The 22,985-nt window shown below is 51.4% G+C and overlaps 1 protein-coding gene across 1 annotated transcript in view; it reads left to right on the top strand.

Moving 5' to 3' along the window:
• Positions 1–22,068, top strand: part of Cotl1 (coactosin like F-actin binding protein 1) — a 36,581-nt gene extending 14,513 nt beyond the window's left edge. Inside the window, exons 3-4 of the mRNA XM_075977450.1 lie at positions 6,308–6,465; positions 20,922–22,068. Coding sequence (XP_075833565.1) covers positions 6,308–6,465; positions 20,922–21,032 — 269 coding nt within the window. The 3' untranslated portion in view covers positions 21,033–22,068. The remainder of the gene's footprint in view (positions 1–6,307; positions 6,466–20,921) is intronic.
• Positions 22,069–22,985: the final 917 nt, after the last annotated feature.

Below are 22,985 nucleotides of genomic sequence, written 5' to 3'. Positions count from 1 at the left end.
GTGGGGAGGGGGCACAGGGGGGAGAAGGTATATGTGGGGAGGGGGCACAGGGGGGAGAAGGTAGATGTGGGGATGGGGCACAGGGGGGAGAAGGTAGATATGGGGAGGGGGCACAGGTGGGGAGAAGGTAGATGTGGGGATGGGGCACAGGGGGGAGAAGGTAGATGTGGGGAGGGGGCACAGGTGGGGAGAAGGTAGATATGGGGAGGGGGCACAGGTGGTGAGAAGGTATATGTGGGGAGGGGGCACAGGTGGGGAGAAGGTAGATGTGGGGATGGGGCACAGGGGGGAGAAGGTAGATGTGGGGAGGGTCACAGGTGGGGAGAAGGTATATGTGGGGAGGGGGCACAGGTGGGGAGAAGGTAGATATGGGGATGGGGCACAGGTGGTGAGAAGGTAGATATGGGGAGGGGACACAGGTGGGGAGAAGGTAGATATGGGGAGGGGACACAGGTGGGGAGAGGGCACATTTGGTGATAAGACAGGAGAATGGTGGTGGAGGCTATCATGAAGAGAAGGGACATGAGAGGAAAGCAGGCAGAGGCAGCAGTAACCCGAAGGAGCACCACTCAGACAGTGCCCAGGATCAGATAGTATCCTGGGTCAGGCAGTGCCCAGGGTCAGAAAGTGAATGCTCTGGGTCAGGCAGTGCCCTGGGTCAGGCAGTGCCTAGGGTCAGGCAGTGCCCAGGGTCAGGCAGTTCTGGGTCAGGAAGTGAGTGCCCAGGGTCAGGCAGTTCTGGGTCAGGAAGTGAATGCCCTGGGTCAGGCAGTGCCCTGGGTCAGGCAGTGTTCTGGGTCAGGAAGTGAATGCCCTGGGTCAGGCAGTGCCCTGGGTCAGGCAGTGCCCAGGGTTAGAAAGTGAATGCCCTGGGTCAGGCAGTGCCCTGGGTCAGGCAGTGCCCTGGGTCAGGCAGTGCCCAGGGTCAGGCAGTTCTGGGTCAGGAAGTGAGTGCCCTGGGTCAGGCAGTGCCCTGGGTCAGGCAGTTCTGGGTCAGGAAGTGAGTGCCCTGGGTCAGGCAGTGCCCAGGGTCAGATAGACAGTGCACTGAGCATGTCCACTGGCTCCCTGCTATTGTTCTAGGCTGCTCAGTAGATGAGCCTGGAGCCTTGCATCAGGAGCCTGCATTGACTGTTCCACCTGTTCCCACAGCTTTCCTAGAGATCAGCCTGTGAGGAGATGCAGGCCAAGGTTTTCTGGGTTGGGTCTAGTTAACCCGGTGGCTTTCCCGAGGGAAGCTCTCTGGATATGAGGAGGGTATCACAGTTCCTGAATTGGAGATGGAGTGTCCTGTGCAGTCACCCTGGGCCTGGCATACCTGGGGAGGGTACAGAACTAGTGCCAACCCTCCAGCACTGGTCTCACATCTTGCTCTCAGCGATGTCCCTTGTGAAATGGGATTAAAGTGGATTTGTAATGCATGCCCTGGTCATCAGGACAAAGGCTTCTTGACACAGTAGGTGAGCAGTAAGGTATTCTGAAGCGAGTCTGGATTCCCTATGACACTGGTCAATGGCCCCTTTTCCTGCTGTGGTTTTATGTAGACCGCCTTGGGTGGGTTACTTAGTCTAGGGGTTGTAACCCACCCTGCAGTCAGTTATTCCAGGGTCCCGGAGAGACACTATCTGAAAAGACATGAGCAAGAGAGAGGAAGAAGGCCAGGCAGATTTGTCGAAGCTTTCGTTTATTAGAGTCAGGGTTACAGCTTATATAGGATAAGGAATTTGGGGGAGAGGGGGCACAGGGGCCTGGGCTCATGCCATGTGGTTCACGTTGGTCACTTAGGCCAGGAGGTTATGAAAGATCAGGTCACGATTCCTTGGCCAGGAAGTAACAAGTTGACACACCTTAGTTCTCTAGATAGTTTGGAATGTGAGGCAGTTCCGCTAACAGATAGCTCTCTATTAACAGATAATTGGGAGTGGGATAGGCTCTGCCAATAGAACAATTCTAATTATTGTTAGGAGTGAGTGGGGTTCTCTGCTAACTCCTCAGGGCAATAGTTCCTGTAATAATTTTGGGGGGAAATGGCTTCTGACAGCTTTAAAGGGCAGGGTGAGTTTCAGGGACAGTCCTGTCACCTTTGATGGTTATGTCTCTGATCCTGCAGAGGGTCATGTGGAAAAGGGGGACTAGGCCCTGCAGAAGACTTGGCCTGATCACTTCCTTAAAATGAGGGGGATGTGGGGCAGGAGGAGGGGTGGGGCTGAGCTCTGAGGACTTCTGCTTTTCCACCCTGGAGCTCTCTCGTCCCATCTCTTGTGCCCACCAGCTGCAGTGTGCCATCCCTATCCTGGAGCCCTCTATGCCCCCCTTGCCTTATTCTTTCCATAGTGGCTCTCAAGCTTTGGCCCAGCAGAGTCACCCCAGGGGCTTGTTCAACTCCTGAGTCCCCCAGAGTTCCCAGTTCGTCCACACACACATCCTTTGGGTTTCTGTGTGTCGAAAGGCTGGGACTGTGCCACGATTGAGAACCACGGTTCTAGACTACAGCAGGAAAGCAAGTTCTAGTTCCTCACCTAAGTCTCACCGGGAACAGAATATCACTGAGGGGATGCCAGCAGGCCCAGGCGCCAGCCTTCTGGCTAGTTTGTCATCTTATCATGTGTGTGTACACACATGTGCACACATGGAGGACTTTCCCCTGCTTTTCAGTCGCCTGCTGTCCGTGCTTCTGTTTGAGAAGTGGATAGCTTGCTTTTGGGCGTGGGCTCTGACAGCTTTGGGGCCCTTATGTTTGGAGAAAGGAGTGGACGTGGAATTCCCCAAAGGGCCGCCTGCTCTCCCAAGCTTTCAGAGTGACAGGGACAGTCCAGGGCTTTGAAAAGTGGTAAAAATGCTGCTGGGACCCACAGGCCTTCTGTCCATCCTCAGCTGACATCCTGTCTGGCCAGGTCTCTAGTGTCCAGCACTTGTAAGTGCAGTGTCACTCGGATTTACGAAAATGTGCCTGTCAGCAGTCTTCCTGAGCAAACTGTGGCTAGACAAGCACTCAGCCAGTCACTCCATATGCGGCTGCCTCCCTCCCCCGTGGTTGTTTAAATGAAGTCAGTATGGGGTTCTGGAAGGTTCCCAGTGCCTTTGGGGGACGGATGTGACTTACTTTCTGTTCATAGGCTAGTCCTTAGGACACAAGTTTTACTGGATGTTTGCTAGGGAATTTCAAAGGAAATCAAGAGGCTGGCAGGATGGCTCAGTGGGTGATTGCCACACAAATTCTGACAACCTAAATTCAATCCCCAGAACTACATAAATGTGGGAAGAGAGTGAACTGACTCTGACCTCTATACGCATACCCCACATTACTTTCATACATTCATAATAAAAAATACAATTAAATAAAAATTTAAAAAGAGCTGGACGGTGGTGGCGCATGCCTTTAATCCCAGCACTTGGGAGGCAGAGGCAGGTGGATCTCTGTGAGTTCAAGGCCAGCTTGGTCTACAGAGCGAGTTCCAGGACAGGCCCCAAAGCTACACAGAGAAACCCTGTCTCAAAAGTCAAAAAAGAAAAAAAATTAAAAAGAACCATGGTGGCAGAGTATCTGAAATGGGTGAGAGAGAGGCTTGAGAGGGCCACCTTGTGAAAGTCCCCTGTGGTGCGGGAAATCTGACCCACACTCCAGGAGGGTGACAGGAGGAGAGGCAGGGAGAGCTGATGCCTCTGAAAGGCTCTTGCGCTTGGCTGAATGGAGAGTGAGGTCAGGGGCTCCAGCCACTGCCCCACACAGAGTCTTTGGCAGCGACCCACAGTCACTGTGCCCGAGAGTCCACATTGGCACTGTAGAACTGGGAAGCCGTTGCTGTGGCAACAGATACTGGTGGTCTTTTGTGTGGAAGCTGGTAGGGAGGTGACTGGGATGGGTGCCTGCTTCCCCTATAGGCCAAGGGTGAAATTCAGTCAAACTTCTCAGTGCTGGTTCCTGGGACACAAGGCCTACAACACTGCCCCTGCTTCTGCCCATCAGTGCTGGGAAATGCGCTCAGCTACTCATGTCCCCTTTGCGTCAGCCACAAGGCCTGTGTCCCTGTAACCTAGCAGCCTTCATCTTCAAGAGTTCAAAGTTAACCCCAGGCCACACAGCGGCACCCTGGCATCCCTGCACCAGGACAGTAGCTTCAGATGGAAGCTCTCTGTCTGGTGGGCCACCTAGGTCTATAGTGCAAATGTCCCCTCTTCTCAGACGATGGGCAGAGTGTGGAGCTGCCATTTTGGAAGCAGCTCTGATGTCTATCAGATGATGGGTAGATAATAATACCGTGGAATGTTCTGGGTCCGGAGGGAGTCATAGAAATAAAGGGTGTTTCGGAGCTAGCTCGCTCAGTGAAGTGCTTGAGGCCCTGTGTTCCATTCCCAGAGCCCGCATCAAGCCAGCATGGTGCCATGCACTTGTCATCCCAGCACTGGGGAGGCAGAGACAGGAGCATCCTTGGAGTTCACTGGCTGGCCAGCCTAGCACACTGGCTCAGTTTCAGGCCAGTGGGAGACAGACAGACAGCACCTGAAACACAGGGCCTGGGGTTGTACTCTGACCACCACGCACACACACGCGCGCACACACACATACACACACACACAGGTGCACAGCACACAGGTGAACCTGGAGAACACAGTGATTTATTTGTGAGAGAACTTGGTCCCCATGTGTGATATGATATCACTCGTGTGACTGCTTAGATCAGTGATCTCAGCAAATACAGAGAGAGAGACAGGTTTAGTGGTTGCCTGGGTGGGCCTGTGTGAGCATGGGAGCAGTTGTTCCTGGGTTTGAGTTTCCTTTTTGGTTGATGAGAACGTTCTGAAATTATGCTATGGTGATGGCTGCACAGTTGTGTCCTTTAAAATGATGTGTGTGCACATGCTCGAGCGCACTGTTTTCCCAGTGACATTTTTTATAAGTTTCCAACTGTCAGACATCCGGATTTTGAAGAAAAAGTGAAAGATGTAGACTATTCCTACAATAGTGTCATGCAAGCACAAACTGCGTGGGCTGGCGAGAGCTCAGTGGGTAAGGGCGCAGGCCACCAGGACTGGCAGGCTGAGTTCAACCCCTGACACCAACACGGTGAACGGAGAGAACAGACTTGGCAAAGTTGTTCCCTGACCTCTGACCCCTGACCCCTGACCTCTGTCCGTCGAACATTGCCTTCACGGATAGCCCCCTGCTCCCCGCAAATGGACAGGTGGTTCTGTCCCCGGGGGACAGCTGAGAGTGTGGCTGTGTTTTTGCCCTTCACAGCTTTAGTGTCTTTAGTGGTGGAGGCTGGGGGTATTGTGTACACCCTGTAAATCATGGCACACCCGCACCACAGTGACTTAGCTAGTCCTACATCTCCTTTTCTTTTCTTCCCCCCCCACCCCCCCACCCCCCCAGTTTTTTGAGATGGTTTCTGTCCCGGAACTCACTATGTAGATAAGAAGACTGGGCTCAAACTCACAGAGATCTCCCTTTCTCTGCCTCCTGAGTGCTGGGGTTAAAAGCACACACTACCACTGCCTCTCATATGAAATGTGGGGAGCGGACAGTGGAAGATGGAACTTGGTGAGGTTGTGCTTGGTGTGGGTTTTGAGAGAGACTGCAAAGTAACTATAGAACTCTAACGTAGCTCAGTGGAGCCACCACCCAAAGAGTTCTCTTGAAAATGAGCAAGCATGGTGTAAGCAGCCTAAGTCGCCTGGCTTTCCAGCTGGACGATGTCATGGATTTCACTGTCCTGTCGTAGGCACCTTTGCTTGCATTGGCTCTTGTCTCTCCAGAGTGGGTTTCCCATTCCGGGTAGAACCTTAAAGATGGTTTGGCAACTTTGGTTTTCTGAGACAGTACCTCCTATAGGCCAAGCTGGCCTTGAATTCTGAGCCTCCTGCCTCCACCTCCCAAATGCTGGGGTTGCAGGCATGAGCTACTTTACCTGATTTAGGAGGTGCTGGGGGATTGAACCCAGAGCCTTAGGCACACTAGGCGAGCCCTCTACCCACTGAGCCGCATTTCCAGCCTGAAGTGGTGACTATCTATCTCAAAATAACATTCGTGTTTTGAGTCTTGGCCCAGGAAGCTCATAGAGGTGATAGCCAGGGAGGCCTGAGCACAAATCCCAGCATTCCTCCAGCTATGTGTCTCACCATCAATTGTCACATGGCCAGGCTATGCCTCCACTTCCCCTCTGTGAAGCAGGCATCGGAGAGGATGCTGCCGAGGTCTGTGGGTACACCTTCTTACTGGACACTCCTGTGGCCCGTGGCCTCTTCCCAGGAAGACGGTGTCAGGGAGTCCTTACTGAGTACCACGTTCTCTTTGTTTTGGCTACAGATGACGTCCGACTGTTTGCCTTTGTGCGCTTTACCACCGGTGATGCCATGAGCAAGAGGTCCAAGTTTGCCCTCATCACGTGGATAGGGGAGGACGTGAGTGGGCTGCAGCGAGCCAAGACAGGGACCGACAAGACGCTGGTGAAGGAGGTGGTCCAGGTAATGTGGTCTGCTGCGTGTCCGCAAGGGTCACCTTCCAGTTGGGATGGGGGGTATGGGGTGGACTCTGCCACCTTGACCGCCACACCTAATAACATAGCAGCTGGACATCCAGCTCTTCACAGCCAGCAGCCCACGGAGAAGGGGTCTGACACGATGACCTGAATGGAGACCGCTGCCTGTCCCAGTGTGGATGGCTCCCATCAGGGCCCATGGGGACCTAGGGGAGCAGATGGGATCCTTCCCAGGACAGCATCTGGCACAGGAACACGTTCACCCTTGCTCAGCTCACACTTGCCCAGTGCACGTTCACCTGATGATTGACAGTGGAGCGTATTGTCACAGTTTGGTAACTAAAGCATGACAGTAGCAGTGTCCACAGCACCGTACATGGTGAGGTTGTTTGTGGGCTGGGTAAGGAGCCACCCGAAGAAAGGGAATTCTGAATTTGTATTAGTGAAGCAAGATGAGCATGTAGAAGGATTTCCCAAAGCTTAGAGACCAGAATCCTTCCTTCTTTTAGTTTATCCGAACTGCTGTTTCAGTGACCAGAGTAGATGTGGCCAGCCCTTCAATCCTTCAGGCTGGCTGTTGTTCAGGGCCAAGTGACATGTGCAAAGAAAAACGATGGAGCAGGGCAGTGGTGGCGTACAACTTTAATCCGAGCACTTGGGAGGCAGAGGCAGGCGGATCTTTGAGTTCGAGGCGCCAGCCTGGTCTATAGAGCGAGTTCCACAGAGAAACCCTGTCTCAAAAAAAAAGGAAAGAAAGAAAGAAAGAAAGACAGACAGACAATGGGACTGGAGAGATGGCTCAGTGATTAAGAGTATTGGCCGCATTTCCAGAGAGCCTGTGTTTGGTTCCTGGAACTCATGTGGGAGCTCAAAAACCCTCTGCCCCTAGAGCCCCAGGGGGTCTGACACCCTCTTCTGGCCTCCATGGTCACTGCATGTGATGCACAGACATACATGTAAGCAAAATATCCATACACATAAAGTGAAACAAAAACAAACTAACTGTGTGGTACTTTCCCTTGGCTTCCTTGGCTCCCTGACTGACACACCGGCTGCCTTTAAAAAGTGTTCTTTTGAGACAGGGTGTTTTAGGATTGCTATTGCTGTGATGAAACACCATGATGGGAAGAAGTTGAGAGGAAAAGCTTTATTTATTTGGCTTACACTTCTATGTCACTGTTATCACTGGAGGAAGTCAGGACAGGAACTCAGACAGGACAGGAACCTAGAAGCAGGAGCTGTTGCAGAGGCCATGGAGTGGTGCTGCTTACCGACTTGCTCCTCATGGCTTGCTCAGCCTGCTTTCTTATAGAATCCAGGACCACCAGTCCAGGGATGGTGCCACCTACAATGGGCTGGGCATCCCCTATCAATGACCAATTAAGAAAATGTCCTACAGACTTTCATACAGCTGGATTTTATGGAGACATAGTCTCAATTTGAGGCTTTCTTCTCTGTGATGACTATAGCTTATGACAAGCTGTCATAAAACTAGCCAGCACACAGGCTCTCTCTGCTATATAGCTCTGGCTGTCCTGGAACTCACAGAGATTCCCCTGTCTCTGCCTCCTGAGTGCTGGAGTCAGGTGGAGCCTGACCATACCCAGCTTTTTCCTTTCCCTTTGAGTTTATGCAAGCATCTTACTGCCTGAGCAGCTTGCAGCCCCGGCTGGATGGCCTCTGTAGAACCTTAGGAGGGATTCCAGGGCTTATAAGTGTGAGGGTCAGCTTTATTGCATTTAGAGTGGGTTCTTAATTAATTCTGTTGCATTTGTGTGTATGTGTGTACTGAGTATATGTGCGCAGCACTACAGAGTCCGTTCTCTCCTTCTGTCTTTCCTTGCGTTTACACGTGCAACACTGAGTGTGTGTGCACAGCACTACAGCCTGTTCTCTCCTTCTGTCTTTCCTTGTGTTTACACACGCACGTGCAACACTGAGTATATGTGCACAGCACTACAGAGTCTGCTCTCCTGTCTTTCCTTGTGTTTACACGCGCACGTGCAACACTGAGTGTGTGTGCACAGCACTACAGAGTCTGTTCTCTCCTTCTGTCTTTCCTTGTGTTTACACACGCACGTGCAACACTGAGTGTGTGTGCACAGCACTACAGAGTCTGTTCTCTCCTTCTGTCTTTCCTTGTGTTTACACACGCACGTGCAACACTGAGTGTCTGTGCACAGCACTACAGAGTCCGTTCTCCCCTTCTGTCTTTCCTTGCGTTTACACGTGCTACACTGAGTGTCTGTGCACAGCACTACAGAGTCCGTTCTCTCTGTCTTTCCTTGACCTCCAGAGATCAAATTCATCGGAAGCACCTCAAGCACCTTTACCCGCTGAGTTATCTGCTGGCCCCATTATCATCGCATTTTAATTTAATTTTGTTGAGATGGGGCCTCATTCTGTAGCCCAGTCTGCCCTTAGACTTCTGCCTCTGGGTTTGAGTGTGAGAATGAGCTACCAGACGTGACTAGACTGTTGTTCATTTAGTTGTTTATTGCGTGCTTGTTTCGTGGTGCTGAGGTTCCAGCCAGGGCCAAGCTGCAGTCCCAGCCTCGGGTTTCTGCGAACTCTGAATGGTTACAGTGGCCAAGTAGAGCTGTAAGTGGGGGTGACTCGGGGACCTGGCTTCTCTCGTGGCACCTTCATGGTGGGAATACTGGTTTTCAGTCGTGGATTTGCAGGCTCTGAGAAGCTGAAGTTAAGTGGAATTGGCTGGCTCTTTACATGGGGATGTGAGGGCATCAGGGAATCATGGCTGGATCCCTGCTCAGGGAACGTTCATTTCCCATTTGTTCTCTTTCTCTCTGGATTTGGCCACCCTCTGCCCAGCAGAAGGAACATCCAGGCTTCAGTGACCCTTTAAGGTCTGGACCCCAGAAGAGAGAGGCCTGCTACCTCTGTGATAGTCGGGTCCCTTCAAAGAACCCTGACTGCCGTCTGGGGGTGGGGCTGGGGCTTTATGATTTGAGTTACCCTAAGGTCCCATCTAGTTCAGAGGCATGATGGGAGTTGAGGTATGCTTTTGTCACTCAGATGAGGAGCTGGGATTCCTGGCCAGATGGAGGTGCATGCCTGTAACTTCAGCACTCTAGTGTGGAGGCAGGAGGATGGGGGATTGAGGCCCGCTTGGGACTGGAAGTCAGAAAGGTCACTGAAAGGTCCATGCCTGGGAAAACTAGACAAAAGTCCCCTTCTCCACCAGCCTCAGGGCAGCAGAGGCTGCAGGAAGCTGGGCTGAGTTGCTGCCCTGAGTTGGGGAATGTGCTGAGCGGACAGACAGCTCCCTGGCTGAGATCACCCTGCCGCACTGTTGTCTGCCCATTGTTCTGGTGCCTCTGCAGGCTTGTGGGGACAATGTGGTGGCCAGCAGGGGAGACTTCCCGGTGCCAGGCCAGGCCGCCTCACATCAGAGAGTGGATCAGGCCTGCCTTGCAAATCACTCTCATGCGCTCTTTAGTTTCTTTGTATTAATTTGAGTTTAAAAATATTCTGTATGTGTGCGTGATATGTGGGTGTGTGCGTGCATGTGGAGGTCAGAGGGCAACGTCGTGGAGTCTCTTTCCTTTTACTATGTAGGGTTTGGGGACTGGGATCAAATTCAGGTTGCAGGTTTAGCAGCAAGCTCCTTTATCTGCCAAGCCATCTTACTTACTTACCAAAGGGAAACCATTTTGAAGTTGGAGCCTACATTGGCTTTGTTCAAGGAGAGGTCCAGCACGCACATGAAGCTGCTTCAACCAAAAGACTGTGCTGTGCCAGCCGTGGCTTGCTGCCCCTCACTAGACTCTAGACCTACTCCTAGCCCATGGTCAGCGTGCCTGTGTGTGGCACTTGCCAGCTGCCTAGTAGCCATGCCCAACGCAGAACCATGGAACTCCTGCTTGCCAGCTCCCTGAAGGTGGGAGGCCTCCCTATAGTATTCCAAGGCCCAAGCTCCCTGGGTATGTGGTCTGAGGCTTTGCCTGCCCCCTTTCCAGTGCCTCTCCATTTTCTGTCTTCTGGTCATCTCTACAAAGTCCCTTTCAAAGCAGGCCTGCACCGCACATGATTGTGCCTGTGTGGCCCCTAGGCTCAGCAGCCAGGCCCTGATCTGTGAGTGCCCACCCCAGACTGAGTCTAGTGGCAGTCATGTGCTTTCTTTCTCTTGTGGACCTCAGCCAGCCTTAGCTAGAAGCTCCCGAAGATCATGTTTCTGGCCTCTCACCTCCCTGTATCCCTGTTTCCTCTTCTGAGCAATGGGATTGAAATTGCTATGGGGAGTGCTGGTATATAGTATTGAGACATGTCTTGAACTCACTATGCAGTTGAGGTGTCCTTGGGTCCCTGAACTTCCTGCCTCTACCTCCCTAAGTGGCGAGGTTATAGGTGTGTGCCGCTGCACCCTCTTTATCCGGTGCCGAGATGGAACCCAGGGGTCTGCGCATGCGAGGCAAGCATTCTACCAATTAAGCGAGCCCTGTTTACTTATGTATTCATTTTCTGTTGAATTATGAACACATCTGGTATTTGCTGACAGTGAACATCTTTGAGGCTAAGTGTTGTCATTTTAAAACAATTCTGTTTACTGATTCTTTGGATGAAATTCCCAAGCATGCATGTGGCTGGGAACAAGAAATTGTATGCTTTCTCTTTCTCTCTTTGTGGTTCTGGAGACCAGGGTCTCTCACGTGTTGGGTGAGGGTTTTGCTACATAGCTGGTTCCCCAGCCATGGGCAGTTTTGATTAGTCAGAAGATGAAGACCCAGCCTGGATTTGACTTCTACCCCATTAGCTGACCAATAGGTAGGGACTGCTTGGGCTCTGGATGAAGAAGGGTTCTGAAGTTGAGTGTTGATGGAGAAGGTGCCACGATTGATTTGTGATGTCTGTTACAGACATGGTAGCAGAGAATGGAGTATGTTTTCTACCCCTTTCCCTTCTCTGAACTAGATAGGGTCAGAGGTCAGACCAGATGAGGTCAGGGCTTTGGTGAACATCTGGGAGACAGAGGAGCAGGTCCTAGGCAGTTTTTCATATACTAAAGAGATGACTATGAAGGGGGATGTTTTCCTGTGTCAGGCTTTTTCTTTCTTTTTTTTTTTTCTCATTCTTTCTTTTTGGTTTGTCCAGACAGGGTTTCTCTGTGTAGCTTTGGAGCCTGTCCTGGAACTAGCTCTATAGGCCAGGTTGGCCTCAAACTCACAGAGATCTGCCTGCCTTTGCCTCCTGAGTGCTGGGATCACTGTCTGGTTCCAGGCTTTTTCTTTTGGGCCACCAGCCAGCTCCCCAAATCATGACACAGAGTCTTCTTACTAGTTTTCAATGCTCGGCCTAGCTTAACTCTTTTCTGACTAACTCCCTTTTTTAAAATTGAATTTTATTGAGCTCTACATTTTTCTCTTCTCCGCTCCCTGCCTCTCCCTTCCCCTTCAACCCTCTCCCAAGGTCCCCATGCTCCCAGTTTACTCAGGAGATCTTGCCTTTTTCTGCTTCCCATGTAGATTAGATCCATGCATGCCTCTCTTAGAGTCCTCATTGTTGTCTAGGTTCTCTGGGATTGTGATTTGTAGGCCGGTTTTCTTTGCTTTATGTTTAAAAACCACTTATGAGTGAGTATATATGATAATTATCTTTCTGGGTCTGGGTTACCTCACTCAAAATGATGTTTTCTAGCTCCATCCATTTGCCTGCAAATTTCAAGATGTCTGACTAACTCTTTTAACTCAGATTAACTGGTTTCTTTTTGTCTATTTTTTGCCTCAGGGCTTTTCACCTTTTCTTACTTTTCTACTGTTTCCAAGTCTGGCTGGCTGACAACTGCCTGCAGTGTGTTTGTCATTCTCTCCTTCTTCCTTCTTCTTGAGCTTAGAGTGCCCCCCCCATCCTTTCTCCTGCCTAGCTATTGGCCATTCAGTTTTTTTTTTTGGACCAATCAGGTGCCTTAGGCAGGCAAGGTGAATCAGATACAGAATAGCTTTATATAATTAAACAAATGCAGCATAAACAAATGGAACACATCTCTGCCCAGTTATAGGAATATTCCACAACATTTTCCCAGTATGGGATCAACTGCCCTGAGTTGGTTTGGTCCACACCGGTGCACAGAAGGATCTGGGGACCTCTGTCTGCTCAGCATTCCTTCTTGCTAGATCATGACATGCCCACCTGTGGTGTGCCCTTGGTTCTCTCCCTGAGCAGGAGAGGGATCTTTGTTTCCAAAGCTGTCGGAAACTTGACCTTCTGATCCATCTGTTGCCTTCGTCCTTCTCCGATGAGTCATGCCTGCTTTAAGAACCTGCTCTTTTTGAGTAAATTATACCTTGCTGGTCAGGTTTTAAGGACTTGGTCTTTCAGACATTTGAATAGGTGTAGGAGGGCCCAGAGGGGGCGGAAGAGCTGACAGTGGAGTGCCAGCGGCTGCTGTGAGCTTCAACTTCTTTCTGCTTCGCCTCCTGCGAGGTTGTCCTTTCTCCCGGCAAGAGGGACTGTTGGGGACTAATTGCCTTTATTCCGCACTCATAGGTCTTTGGCTTAGAATTCTTGGGGGAATTCTAGTTGGTGAAAGGCACTTGATTGTAGCCAGCAGGTGACTTGTCCACGCCCTGCCGCAGCTCATCCACGTGGCAGAGACTCTCCACCCTGTATAGCGGAGATTTTTATGAGTTCCGGATGTTCCCAAAGCCTAGAACAAGGCTGAGATGTTATGTTGGTTCCCCATGAATTCTGGTGTCCATGGTGGGACATTGTCACCATCTTTATCCTCATGCTCTAGAGACATAGGCAGACCCCTGGATGGCTGGTGAACATGGCTGGGAGACCCTTTTTTCTCCTCCTCTTTCACAGCATGGAGAACAGGGCCAGAGCCACTGAATACTGAGTTTGGGGCCTCCTGGAGCTCCTGCTCCTCTTTTCTTAGAGAGAGCCACAGCATTGGAGTTTGGCCTCCCAGGGTATGGGCAAGTGATGGCCATAGTGAGTATTAAGCCAGCATAGGTTTCAGGGAACAGTGAGTGGCATTGTTCTGCTTGGCTTTTGGTATAGTGGCAGACATCTCTCTTCCCTAGCAGGCTTGCAACTTCTCTGCAGCTCTCCCAACCCAGCTTTGGGGATTGCCACTGGGTTGGTGGACATAACCAGCATCTTCCATGTTTACCCAGAGGAAGCCCCAGGGCTGCCCTTCATTGAAAATAAACTCTGGGGAACAAGGAAAGGGCCCAGCCACTAAACCCTAAGCTCCCCTGAAGCCTTAAGGCTGAAAAAAGCTACATTGCTCACAAATCAGCTGAGGGCCAGTCAGCACTTGTCCAGTGCTAGGCGCACCCAGCAAACATACAGGCTCAGTGCACACTCCAAGGCCCTCATTACGGCCTCAGCATGTGGCATTGTTTCTCTTCCTGTTTGCGGAGGAGGAACTGAGGCTCAGGAGGGCCAGGCTGCTGCAGAGCAAGGAGCAGCTTAAACTAAATCCTGTTTCCAGCCTGCTTTAGCAAGAAAACTGGGTTCAAGCCAGGCAGTTGGAAGCCCTTCAAAAAAGAGTCGGGGGCTGGGGATATAGCTCACTGGGTCCTCAGCACCACATAAACCAGGCACTGTAATCACTTCTGTAATCCCAACACCAGAGAGGTGGAAAGTCTGAAGTTCAGGGTCATTCTTGGCTACCAGCAAGCTCAAGGTCAGCCTAGGGGTGAAAAGGAGGTGCGCAGACAATTTAAAATCAAGGATAGGAGAATACTTGTATGCATACTTAATTTAACATACTTAATTTAACCTTGCAAACAGAGGTGTGTGTGTAGGTGTGTGTGTGTGGCACGTGCATGTGCAAACCTACTTCCTAACCGCCCTTCACTGGGATCACTTTCTCAAGGAGAGAGACCTGGGGTCTGAGAAGTGTTGTGGGACAAGCCTGTCCTCAGCCACCTTTACAGGCTGTTTTTTTTGTTTTGTTTTGTTTTGTTTTTTGTTTTTCGAGACAGGGGTTCTCTGGTTTTAGAGCCTGTCCTGGAACTAGCTCTTGTAGACCAGGCTGGTCTCGAACTCACAGAGATCCGCCTGCCTCTGCCTCCCAAGTGCTGGGATTAAAGGCGTGCGCCACCACTGCCCAGCTACAGGCTGTTTTGATGGAAGCCTGAAGCTGCTAGAACTGAACATTGGCTGAAAGAGCCTTTTCCTTGGTTTTGGGTTTTCGTTTTTGTTTTTTGTAATGATTTATTTATTTTTACTTTATATGCATTGGTATTTTGTCTGCATGTCTGTATGTCTGTGCAAGGGTGCAGATACCCTGGAGGTAGAGTTACAGGCAGTTGTAAGCTGTCATGTGGGTGCTGGGAATCGAACCCAGGTTCTCTGGAAGAACTGTGAGTGCTCTTAACCATTGAGCCACCTCTCCAGCCCCGAGCCTCTTCCTTTGAAGAAGGTCACTGGGTGAGACATGAAAAAGAGACCTGGGAGGGTCCTGGACATGACACCAGATGCCTCAGGCGACATTACTCAGACTGGCACTTTGTGCTTTTGACTCTTACGGGTAACTTGGGCAGCCTTGGGGCTTCTGGTATGGAGGTGTGGGGGTGGAGACAGACAGTGTAGACCAGCCTGGAGGAGGGGCGAGGAGGAAGGGCAGACCTGAAATGAGTCACTTCCCCTCTCCCCTCTTCTATCAGAAACGGTGGTGGTTGGCCTTGGCAGGGTTTAGTAGGTTTTGTTCCTTTGGTTCCATCCTCTCACTTTGTCTTGAACCACAGAACAGCTACAGCTGGGTGACTTTTGAACATTGCAAGCTTCCCCTATGAGCACCCATGAAGCCACCACCAGGTTTAAGGGAGCGACATTTATTCCCTTACACCCCTGCCAGGCCCTGCTGCCCCCGAGCAGGGCTGCCACAGGACTCTGTGATGGGAGACTGTCCCGTGGGGCCACTCTGCTTGCAGAATAGATAGATGGTGTTCTTTTCGGTCACCAACAGCTGCAGTGTGCTGGTCACTGCTGCTGCTGACCTGTGACACACCTGGTGGCCAGGCTGCGCCAGGGGCTGTGAGTGCTGCTTGTGGGTAAACTGGCAGCATTTCAGGGCTGCTGCAATGTCACTTGCTGTGTGACATTTACATAAGGCCGCACGTGTGCCATCGAAACACTTCTCAATAAGGACAGGCCTGGGTTCTGCCACCTCCTCTCCTCGTGGTTCTTAGATGACTTGCGTGTGTGTATAGGGGTCGAGCGTGGTGGCAGGTGACCTTTTGGCACAGGTGACGTCTTGGTGGCTAGCACCCAGTGATGAAGGTGAGCGGCTCTTTGCTCTTTCTGGTCCTGGCGTTGCTCCCAGATCAGGCTTCATCTGCCCAGGGATGTCGCTTGGTTTCTGCTCTTTTTACAAACATACCAGGAGGGCGACTCCCCTGTGCCACCGGAGACTCCCTGATGGTGCTGCAGGCCCTCTTGGTCTGAAGCTGACTGCTTAGTAGGAGTGGAGACAGGGTGCAGGGGGTCATTTCAAGTAAGCTTTGAGGTTAGTACCCGTCTTAAGGCTTCTATTACTGTGATGAAGCACCATGACCAAAAATCAAGCTGAGGAGGAATGGGTTTATTTTGCTTAGGATTCCATATCGGAGTTCATCACCCAAGGAAGTCAGGGCAGGAACCCAAGCAGGGCAGGAGCCTGTCTTAGGAGCTGATGCAGAAGCCGCGGAGGGGTGCTGCTTACTGACTTGTTCCTCATGACTTCCTCCACCTGTTTTCTTACAGAACCCAGGGACTGGTATCACACAGTGGGCCAAGCCTTCCTGCCTCAATCACTAATTAAGAAAATGTTCTCCCGTCTTGCCTACAGTCTGATCTTACGGAGCCGTTTTCTCAATTGCAGTTCCCCCTTTCAGATAACTCTAGCTTGTATCAAATCCACATAAAACTAGCCAGCACCGTGCCCAAGTCATACATTTGGGGACATTGTGTAGAACTCATACCCGAGAAGGGAAGAATGTGCCATGTGTGTCAAGTCTTTTGTGGGGGCAATGCCCTATTGGCCCATCATGAATGCCATCGTAGGATGCCTACTTCTCCCACTTTCTCAGATCGGAAGGAACTGCCCCAGCAATAGTGGGGAAGATGTACCCTCAGCTTTTATCAGGGCTGTCCGTGGGTGACAGGACCCCATAAATGGGCTTGGCTGCAAACGGGGAAACCTCATTTAGGAGGATGTACAGGGAAGGTTGAATCATAGGAGGTGTTGAGATCTGGAAGGTTCCTGGAGGGCCCGGGTGCAGGGTTGGGGCAGTTGAGGGGATATAACATGGGTGTTAGCCAAAGGCTGTGAAGCCTCCGCTGTCCTCACTGTGGATGGAGGGGTAAGTGAATACTTCTCGGGCCTTGCCTTCTTCTAGTCTGCTGCTGGGGAGATGGGAGCCCCAGAGGAAGTGTCTCCTCTAGCATCTGCAGGTATCTCTGACTTCACTGGGCAGTGTGGGTGCAGATCCACCTCCTGGACTCTTGTGGGGGTTGAGGGAAGCAGAGCCAACCTCCAGCCAGGCTCACCATGAGGCCACAGCCTGGCTGACTGTGGATGAGACCATCAACCCAAGGCATCAGGGCAAATCCACGGTCTGCCTTGGTACCACGGGCATCGCTTGAGCTTCAGTGACCTCAGAAATGTTAAATGCCTATTTGGTCACTAGAAGAGAAAACCACTCAACTAAGAGGTAGGACTCTTCATTTTGCTCTCTAGCTCTGGAGTTCCCCCAAAACAGTGGGCGTGGAATGACCTGACAGGGTGCTGAGCACACGACCCACACCCCATACTGCTTTTCCACAGTTACCGTCCCCTGAAGTCCCGGCTCAGGGCTCTGCAGGCAGCCACAGTACAAGCACACCTTCAGTCATGTCTCCTTCTTCCTGTCTTCTGTGGCAACAGAGAGGAGAGAACGTTCCGTGTGACTGACGCAGCAAGGCATCGTGTGGGTGGAGCATTGGGTGTCCTGTAAACTTTGTGAACTTGGAAGCATTCGCTTCATGGCTGTTTGTTTTTAAGCACACTTCAAAGTTTGAGGTTGCATTTATTTTTTTATGGTTTGAGACAGTGTATGTGTGTGCATGTGAGTGTTATATATATGGGGGTATATAGGAGAGTTTAGGTCATTTTGCCCATTCGCATTTATCGCTATGTATGGTTCACTGGTCTGATCTCCTTTTTTAGACAGTCAGGTAGCCTGGGCTGGTCTTGAACTCCATATGTAGCTGAGGTTGGCCTTAATTTTTTTTCACATCTATTACCTTTGTGTGTAGACTTGTGCACACCACAGTGGCATGGAGCCAGGACACAATGCGCAGGGGTTGGTCTCTCTTTTCACTGTGGGGATCTCAGATCATCAGGGTAGGCGGCACATGCCTTTACCTGCTGAGCCATCTCCCCACCCAGTCTTGAACTTTTGATCCTCTTGCTGCTACCTGGGATTATAAACCTGTACCATAATGCCTGGTTTGTGCAGTGCTGGGGATTAAACCCAGGACTCTTTACATGCTGGGCAAGTGTTCTGCCCACTGAGCCACATCCTCAGCCCCTGTTTTGTTTTGTTGAGATGGTTTTGCTACAGAACCCAAACTGGCTTCAAGGTCCTGGGCAGTCTCCAGAGTTCTGGGATGAAAGGTATCTGGGATTATAGGTGTGAGCACCAGGCTGCCTGATTGTCATGTGATGGCTCACACTCTTGTGGTTTTAGCTGGAGCTGCACCCAGCCCCTAACACTTCCCTTTAGATTTCTTAACCCTTATCGCCTGTTCCTGACACAGACTTCAGGTTCTTTTCTTTAGATTGCCATATATGGCAGTCCACAAGCAGGGGACTTTGAACTTCCTCTGCAGGCTTCGAAGCCTGTTGGCTTCCTTGCTGGGACACTCTTGCCCCTCCCCTGTGCCGTTGGGTTGAACTGGGAGTTGAGACACAAGTCAGCTCTCAATTCTCTTTCTGACCGAGGCCCATGCCTTCCATTGTCTGGGTCACATGCTTTTACTTAGCAGTGCTGGCCAGTGGGGCTGGTGGGAAGGGGCTGGACAAAGCTGTCTTGGCTCTGCCCAGGGGTCTTATCTTAACCATGTAAAAGGCCACTGTATCAGAGTGGGCTCAGAGAGTGTGTGAGGCTGTCCCTCTTGACTAATACTAGTCCCTCTTGACTAATACTAGTTCCTCTTGACTGATACTAACCCCTCTTCCATATCCCTCCATGTCTTGGCAGCCTTGCTCATGGTATCTAGAAAGCTGAGAGGTTGGTCTTCCTGGTGCTATGTCAATTTTGCTTATTTTGTTTTTATTGATGTGGAAGCCATTTAATGTAAAATTAAGCATTTTAACCACTCCTCCCTAGTTCCAAAGATCTTTTTTTTTGCCATCTTTTCTTTATATCTGTATAGTAGTACGGGGGATGGGGGGGCGCTGGGAATTGAACCCAGGACCTCGGGCCTGCTGAGGTAAACGCTCTTCTCCTGAGCCACACTCCCAGTCCAAGGCAGCAGTCCCAGCTCTGTGACCTTGGGTGGGTCTTCAAACTCTGTCTTGTCTGTAAAATGAAGACTGGAAACATCTTGATTGTTTCGGGGATTTTAAGTGTTGCTCTTGGGGGGATTTTGGGCAGAGCCGTACTTCAGGGCATAGAGAAAGCTGGCTTTCCGGCCCGTCCTGGTTTACGGTCATCTCTAAGAGCTCTGCCGATTTTACCACGTCCAATTTTAGGTGGTATCTGTCATTTCCTGTTCTTCTCCCACCCCTGGTCACCTCTGATCTGCTTTCTCTGTGGATTTGCCTTTTTTGGACATTTCCTGTCAAGGGAACCAGACAGTGGGTGGCCTTTGCGACTGCCTGCTTCTGCTCATGTTTAAGGGCTCCTCCATGTTGCAGCAGGCATCTGAACTCCATTCCTTTTCATTGCTGACTAATTAATGTTTCACCGTGTGGGACCGCCGAGCTCTGTGTACCGCCTCATCTCATCTGTTTAGCTATCTGGGGTGCATGGCTGTTGGTGAATCACGTTGCCATGAGATCGGGGCATGTGCTTAGGAGCCAAGGTGATTTCGTTTCTCTTAGGTAGATCTTCAGGTGTCCAGTCCCAGGGTCATAGTTGGGGTCTCATATTTGATGCCGTGGCTTGGTCTCGGTACCAGAGCACTGTGTGTGTGTGTGTGTGTGTGTGTGTGTGTGTGTGTGTGTGTGTGTGTGTGTGTGTACGGAAGTCCTGATAACAGTGCCACAGGCCTGGGGATGTTGCTCAGTGGTAGATCATTGCCTAAGGAGACTAAGTCCTAGTTTCCTCCCCCAGGACTGGTTCTAATGTTCTATGATGTATAGTGTTGAGCTACATGCATGTGTGCTGATGTGCAGTGTGTGTGTGTGTGTGTGTATGTGTACGCACACGCACACATGTGCATGCTCCTCTTACCACAAGACTTTGTTGGCCTTGAACTCTGTGTTGCTGAGTCTGGCCATGAACTCCCATGCCTCCTGCCTGTAGCTCCCCAGTGCTGACTTTACAGGGTTGCACAGCCACCTTCAACGCCTTTCTGTGGATAATTCCCCGACCTTTGGACCCGTGCTTCTGGCAGCTTTCTTTGTCTTCCTTTGAGATTTTCTTGATTTATTGTAGTGTATAATCTACGTATAAAATAACGTAACCCTCACGGCTCAGGGTTATCTGATAAGATACCACCTGCTTCACTCTTTCCCTCCTGGGCCAGGCCCTCAGGTTATGGGGCAAAGCCTGCACCCAAAGCAGTGACAGAAGCGGTGCGTTTCCTAACGATAGCCTGGCATGTTTGTAGACTGAACACCGATAGTGCCCTGCTCACTACTGAATGTGGGTGGAAAGGCGGGGATACCCCTGGTGCACTCAGGCCTGGTAATGGTTGAGCCGGCGTGTGAGAGCCTGTTATCCCGGCTTTTCCCAATCCCGGGTGCAGTAGTAACATATGCAGGCGAGCAGTAGCCACAAGTCAGAGCCCCCTTTTTTCTGTTCCCTCCGTCCTGTGATTTTTTTTTCCGATAGGGTCTCACTATGTAGCTCAGGTTGGTCCTAGAATCATGGTAGTTCCCCTGCCTTTAGCCTCTTGCATGCTGGGATGGCAGGTATGGGCCACCATGTCCAGCTCCTCTTTCCCCTTCCTTCTCTGACCTGCTTTTCCAACCTCACAACCTCTCTGGTGGGTTTTTAGAGCTGAAGAAGGTGGATGACCGTTGAGAGGGACCTGTCCACGGTAACACAGCCAGGATGAGACAGTCCAGGAGCCATGCTTGGGTTCACCCGTGGCCCAGAGGACATGGCATCCCTGTCCATTTGATCGGGCTTCTGGCGCAGGCTCTGTTGGCATGATTTTACTGCACTCCTCTGCAAGTGTCTGGGGTGCCAGGGCTTCCTGCTGCGTTGCCTGGGCAACCCTGGACCTGCCCCCTCCTCCCTCACAGAAACTCTGAGCTCTTCTTTGTCCTTGCAGAATTTTGCAAAGGAGTTTGTGATCAGCGATCGGAAGGAGCTGGAGGAAGACTTCATCAGGAGCGAGCTGAAGAAGGCCGGAGGGGCCAATTACGATGCTCAGACAGAGTAGCCCCAGCCCCACACCTCAGAGCCATCTGCCTGCTCCACCTTGGTGGAGACTGCCACCTCAGAGTCACCAGCCCACCAGGGAGGAGGAGCCATGAGAGGCGCCGGCGCCACCAGTGTGTGCAAACCCCACCCTTCCACTCCTGTGTGTGTCGTGTCCCCCACCCCGCCCCTCTGTGACCCTCTCAAGCTCACCAAGCATCATTCAGTACCTGCCCCCTTTTTGTTTTAAAGAGAAGTCATCTTGGTGCCAGGGCCATGCGCACCATCAGATCCCAGGTGCCTCTGTCAGTGGCCCTTGGCCGGGCATTTCCCTCTCCCTCACTGTGGCCTGCCTGGGCTGAGCCACCTTGGCCTCCGGTTGCTGGGGCCTGGCCTGGGTACCATCCCAGCTTGCCTTGGCTGTTTCCTGCTAGCCCTCTGCCGGCCACCATGCCAGGAGCTGTGCATACTCCACAGCCTTCATGAGCTCACACACGCTCCTCGGAGCCCCCTAGACATGGCTCCAGGCCCCACCCCCACCCTGTTCAGAGTGGCCTAAGCTCTATGTAAATCTGGTAGATGCTGCTTGGCAGGGACAGGTTTAGGTCTGGTGTGGACCAAGTCCGAAGTGATAATTTGCCTTAAATCTTGCCTGGCGGTGGCTCTGCCATGTGGTCTAAACTACCCTTTGGGCGAAGTCCTTCTGAATATGAGAGGTCTGAGTCCAGCGGTGGAGGGAATTCAGGGTCAACCTCAGGGCCCCCAGGGTGACCAGGGTGGAAAGGTCCCCTGCAAGCCGGGAGGCAGCGCAGGCCTTGGCACCTGGAAGGCGGCAGTGGCTGCAATCTTGGTCTGCACCACACATTCGAAAAGATGGCTTTGTTTGCTTTTAAAGAAAAGCTGAGGCAGGCATGACCCCTCGTGAGCGCGTGAGGACAGCTCTTTTCCTTATCCTCGCTCTTTTCATTTTGGGGAAGAAGACTGCACTGGACTGGGCTATGAGGACCATCTCTGGCATTCCAACAGTTTACAGAAATAAATGTGTTTTTCAAGAAAAATGAGCTGGGCTGTCTGCTTTGTGTGTGGTGTGCGTGTGTGGTGTGTGTGTGTGTATGTGTGTGTGTGTGTGTGTGTTTCTCCAAATTCAGACTGAGCTGTTGTGGAAGAAGCTGCTGGGCCCTGGGCGCCAGGGTTTCCTTATCCAAGATGTTTTCGTGTAGGACAGTCTTGAACTTCTAATTTGCATTTGGCCGTCACCGCTATGGTAAGGTTACAGATGTGTATCAGCTCGCTCTATTTCAGTAGCTTTTAACCCTCCCCACGTTCTTGCAGAGGACCCACGTTTGGTTCCCAGTGCCCATGTTGGGCAGCTCACAACTGCCTGTAATTCCAGTCCAGGGGATCCAGGTTGTCCTAGAACTCATTCCCCGTCCCAGGGAAGCCTTGAAGATTACAACTCCTCTCTCCTCGCAAGAAGCGGAACTCACAGGTCTTAGTCTCCACAGCCAGGCTTAGATATATGCCTTTTGTGTCTAGTGAGAGGGGGCCTCACTGCAGCCTAGACTGTGGCAATCTCCCTGCCACAACCTCCTGATTACAGGTACGCGTCACCACTCCTGGCTCAGATTTTGAAATTTTTAACCAGAGGTGGTCATCTTCACTTTATAAAAACAAGATCAGAGAGATGAGCTCGCCTCCCCTGTCACAAGGCCATGACCATGCTGGCCGGTGGCACAAGCCAGAGGTGACTCCATCCATGGGAAGTTCACATTCGTGGCTCCCAGCGTCTACTTTTCTGTTTTTAGCTGTGTGTCTTCAGGAAGGTTAACCTCTCTGAGCTCTGAATCCCTCCTAGGAGAATGGATAACACTGTACAAGCTGGGTATGATGGAATCACAGGCCTTGAGAAGACCGGAGGGTCAGACGTTTAGAGTTATCCTTTGCTACATAGTGAGTTCACAAGGGCCAGCCTGGG

The sequence above is a fragment of the Microtus pennsylvanicus genome, chromosome 6, assembly GCF_037038515.1.
Source record: "Microtus pennsylvanicus isolate mMicPen1 chromosome 6, mMicPen1.hap1, whole genome shotgun sequence".
Taxonomy (NCBI): Eukaryota; Metazoa; Chordata; class Mammalia; order Rodentia; family Cricetidae; genus Microtus; species Microtus pennsylvanicus.
The sequence above is the reverse complement of the archived record's forward strand: the minus strand, read 5'-3'. Positions and strand labels throughout refer to the sequence as shown.